The sequence below is a fragment of the Saccopteryx leptura genome, chromosome 2 (assembly GCF_036850995.1).
Source record: "Saccopteryx leptura isolate mSacLep1 chromosome 2, mSacLep1_pri_phased_curated, whole genome shotgun sequence".
NCBI lineage: Eukaryota > Metazoa > Chordata > Mammalia > Chiroptera > Emballonuridae > Saccopteryx > Saccopteryx leptura.
In genome coordinates this window covers 331,178,659-331,183,264 of record NC_089504.1, presented here as the reverse complement: position 1 = coordinate 331,183,264, position 4,606 = coordinate 331,178,659, and the positions used below count along the sequence as shown (strand labels likewise).

Genomic DNA, 4,606 nt, shown 5'->3' with positions numbered 1-4,606 from the left:
AAATCAATGTATATTTTCATTTTAGGGAAAAAAATATACTCAAAAGGAAATAGAAACTCTCTGCTGCTAAAAACCTTAGAATCTTGCAATGTAGACAAGGAACTGGAAATTAGAGTCTCAGATTATATGGTACTGGGTCTCGATCCTTGCGCTGAATCCTGTGTAGAAGCAGGTTGGGGCAGCTGTTTCAGAAGTTTGACAGGACGATGTGCCAATACTTGACATCAAGCTGTGACTTTTCATATTCCAGTTGGGAGAGAATCATTGCTGGTGTATTTTGGAGGATCCAAGCAGAAAATGAACAAAGCGTCCTGCCTGTAGGACCACCAGTCTCCCAAGGTACAGAGTTTTCTGTTTTACCTCCATCAGAAGTGAAAAGGGTGGCTATGACAAAATGGCAATGAGCCAAGGGTTCTAGTCTGCAGAACGTGCATACTCGTTATCAGGGAGAGCCTCCTGGAGAACAAGAAGTCTCACTCCTAACAAAAGCTGTCTGGCTCAAGGATCTAGGAAGACAAGGACTAGTTGCTGGGGTTCAACCCTCCTGAGACACCTCTCATGCAAGGACTCGCTTCCCCATGAGCACTCTACGCAGGGCGCCCTGTACATCAGGGTTCCGGAGGCTATAGATGAGTGGGTTCAGCATGGGGCTGATGACAGTGTTGAGGATGCCAATCCCCTTGTCCTTGTCTGAAGCCTCCACTGAGCCCAGACGCATGTAGCTGAAGACGCCTGTCCCATAGAAGATGCCAACCACAGTCAGGTGGGAGCTACATGTGGAGAAGGCTTTCTTCCTGCCCTCTGCAGAGCGTATTCGCAAGACTGCAGCTGCCACATGGATGTAGGAAGTGACAATAAGAATCACAGGTGCACCTGCCATGAGCATACCCAGACCAAAGAGCAGCAGCTCATTGAGTTGGGTGCTGGAGCAGGAGAGCTGGAAGAGCTGTGGGAGGTCACAGTAGAAGTGATTGATCACATTAGGACCACAGAAGTTGAGTGTGGATATGGCCACAGTGTGGCTCAGTGCATTGATGAAGGCACAAACCCAGGACACAGCCACCAATATCCTCTGGACCATCTGGCTCATGCGGGTGCTGTAGGTGAGGGGCCGGCAGATGGCCAGGAATCGGTCATAAGCCATGGCTGTCAACAGGAAGCAGTCCACACCAGCCAACTGATGGAAGAAGAAAATCTGTGTGAGGCAGGCTCCATAAGGAACTGCACGCTTGTGGGACAAGAGACGACTCAACATTGAGGGAACAGTAACAGTGATGCACCCAATGTCCAGAACGGATAGGTTCCCCAGGAAAAAGTACATGGGGGTGTGGAGTTTGGGCTCTACCAAGATGGCTGCCAGGATGCTTAGGTTGCCTCCAACTGTGACCAGGTAGGCAAAGAGGAAAAGTACAAAGACAACTGGTAGCAAGCCTGGTGACTCCACCAAGCCCAGCAGGATGAACTCAGTAACAGCTGTTCCATTGGCCCCAGATTCTGGCTCCATGGGTGCCTGTAAGAAGACATTTCATAGTGGAAGGGACCAGTCTTTCCAATTTGGTTAATCAGAAAAATTGTATTGACTACTTTCATATGCCAAGCCTGAGGGTATATTCTCAAGTGTCCTAGTGATTATTTTCCCACTCCTCAGGCCACACCTCACTCATTAACCCTCTCCGTCTTCAATTCAGTCTTTACCCAGCTTCTAGGTGAGTCGCCTGGTGCCACAACTACCTTGGACTCCCTCACCTCCTTGGGAAAGGTATATAAATTCTTATTTTCTTCATTTCCTAGAATCAAGAAAGGAGGTTCCTCCCACCACCAACCTATTTAAAGAGACCTGGCGAAAAAATAATGCTAGCCTGACCTGTGGTGGTGCAGTGGATAAAGCATCGACCTGGAAAATGCTGAGGTCGCCAGTTCGAAACCCTGGGCTTGCCTGGTCAGGGCACATATGGGAGTTGATGCTTCCAGCTCCTCCCCCCTTCTCTCTCTCTCCTCTCTCTCTCTCTCTCTCTCTCTCTCTCTCTGTCTGTCTCTCCCTCTCCTCTCTAAAATGAATAAATAAATAAAATTTAAAAAAATAATAAATTGACCATAAGTCCTTATAAATATATTACAAAGAAATAAATACCTAGAAAATATATAATCAAGGAAAATGTAAGAAATAAATACCTAGAAAATATGTAATCAAGAAAAATGTAAAAATACAGAAAATTTGGAATTGAAAGGTGGTATAACCACAGACCAAAAATAAATCAAATAATCATGGAATACTATCTGCTCCTAAATTTGAACAATCAAATTAAGATCAGTCCCCATGCCACATAAACTAGCTGCAAGTGAAAAAAAATGGAAAAATTATTGTTACTAACATACTTTTATGTGTAGGCTCCAGGCTCACATACTTCTTATGCATATTATGTTAATCTAGCAATGTAAATAAAATTATCATGTAACAAACTCTTTTTACCATAAAAAAAGAAAGCTTCCCAGTTCATTTTTTAAAGGTAACAAATCTTAGTACTGAAATGTAATAATAATAGCCAAAAAAAGAGCTATTCTAGTGATCTATTACCCAGTAGAGAATATATTGATAAATGTATGCAAAAATCTTAGATATAACAAATGAAATCCACTATTATATAATAGCTTTTATAGGAAAAAATGATTTAATTTCAGTAAATCTATTTTATATTATAGCATATTAATTGGCTAAAAAGAGAATATTTTTCTACAAGGCAATTCTTAAATGTTTACATACATTTCTAATGTAGAGAAAAAAGAAAAAACTCTTGTAGTTGCTTAAAATGAAAGTACACCACTTTAGGGGACAGGGCATGTCCACTAGAAATCTGTATTATTCATAATGTTGAAGTAGTAATGAAGCAAGAAGGCATGGCCTTGCCCTGGCTAATAGCTCAGTTGGTTAGAAACACAGAGGTTGCTGGTTCGATCCCCAGTCAGGGCACATACAGGAAGAGATCCATGTTTCTGTCTCTCTTTCTCTCTCTCTTCCCCCTCCTCTCTCACTAAAATCAATATTTTTTTTTAAAAAGGAGGAATGGCCTTTATTACTTCAAGTACTTTTCATTATTCTAAAGTTATAGGCAAAGAGAAATAAAATGTCTAAATAATAGAAATGAGGAAAAAAGAGTAATTCTGAAACAATTAAATTATCTAAATAGAAAACAGAAGAAAATTAAAAACTGTAAAACTCAGAATTATTAAGATATTAGCAAGTTAAATTTTAAAAATTATATATGTCAATAAACACCTTATATGCCGAGTCACCTATAAAGCCCAAAAGTCCCAACTGTAAGGTGAAATTTCATCATGTAAAATTAAAGGTAAAGCAGAAAGTAAATCTATACCTGAATTATATATGCAGGTTCCTAAAAAATGACCCAGTGGAACCACTGACTAATAGGAATATGGGATATTTTCATTTCTTTCCCCCTTCCCATTTTCTTTTGCTTTCAAATGATCTAGAATGAATCAGATTACTTTTATAATAATAAATATATATATATATCTTTAATGCTCTGTTACTTCCAGATTAAAGAGATCTTTAAAAGCTAGCAATAGTAGCTCAATGGCTCCTCTCTGTCCTGTTTCCAACCAGGTCAAGGTGCTGCTGTCCAGCAGATTATGTAAAAGCTTAAAGTGCTATGTGGATCCCAATTTGCCTCACTGGTCTATGAAGAAATAACATTTGCTCCATAATGCTTCTTTGAAAAAAAAAAAAAAAGTCTACTTGTAACAAAGCAGCCAAATTACTTACCAATTTCTGCCCCAATTAATTTATGCGGTATTCATCAGTTGAAGCCTATGGCCTGTTTTATTCTTTGTGTGCATGCTTTAGCAAAAGGTAAATGTTTAAGACTATGTTTATTTTACTTTTTTTTAAGTAAGAGGAGGGGAGATAGAGAGACAGACTCTCACCTGTGCCCTGACTGGGATCCACCTGGCAACCCCAGTCTGGGGCTGACGCTCAAATCAACCGAGCTATCTTCAGTGCCCGAGGCTGATGTTCAGACCAACCTAGCCACTGACTGTGGGAGGAGAAGAAAAAGAAAAGGGAGTAAGAGAGGGGGAGAGAAGAAGCTGTTCACTGCTCATGTGTGTCCTAACCGAGGATCAAACCCAGGATGTCTACATGCCGGGCCAATGTTCTATCCACTGAACTGGCCAAGGAAGTCTATATTTTTTTACTTATTAAATGAATTTCTTTGATTTTTTCCTGTCTTTTTGATGAATTATTGTAAGTATAGTAACCCAGTAATATTACTAGTGCCTGAAAATATTTAGGTTTCTAAAAGTATACCTAATTAAAAACGTCATAGGTAATAATAAATAAAAGCTGTGATATCTGCAACTGTGTTTATCATGATTTAAGAATAGTGAAGATAAGTTTCTAAATATTGAGAAATAACTTAAATCTAAGACACAATGTCAGTTTCCCACCAATAGCATAGACCCTGAGTCATGGTGGGATCCACCATAGGTAATAACCAGACTCCATTGATACAGAGTATTAGTCTGGTGCTTGTTAAATATTTTACTATAATCCCTATCATGGCTCTATCAGTGCACATTGTTGTATTCA

At 39.8% G+C, this 4,606-nt stretch overlaps 1 protein-coding gene across 1 annotated transcript; it reads right to left on the bottom strand.

Moving 5' to 3' along the window:
* Nucleotides 1–556: 556 nt before the first annotated feature.
* Nucleotides 557–3,969, bottom strand: LOC136393628 (olfactory receptor 3A1-like). Its single transcript, XM_066366256.1, has 2 exons — nucleotides 3,943–3,969; nucleotides 557–1,510 (listed from the first exon to the last, which is right to left on the bottom strand). The coding sequence occupies exon 2, from the start codon at nucleotides 1,502–1,504 to the stop codon at nucleotides 557–559; it is 948 nt and encodes a 315-aa protein (XP_066222353.1). The 5' UTR covers nucleotides 1,505–1,510; nucleotides 3,943–3,969.
* Nucleotides 3,970–4,606: the final 637 nt, after the last annotated feature.

Excerpts from the sequence above, each read along its gene's own strand:
- LOC136393628 (XM_066366256.1), bottom strand. The coding sequence starts at position 1,504 with ATGGAGCCAGAATCTGGGGCCAATGGAACAGCTGTTACTGAGTTCATC.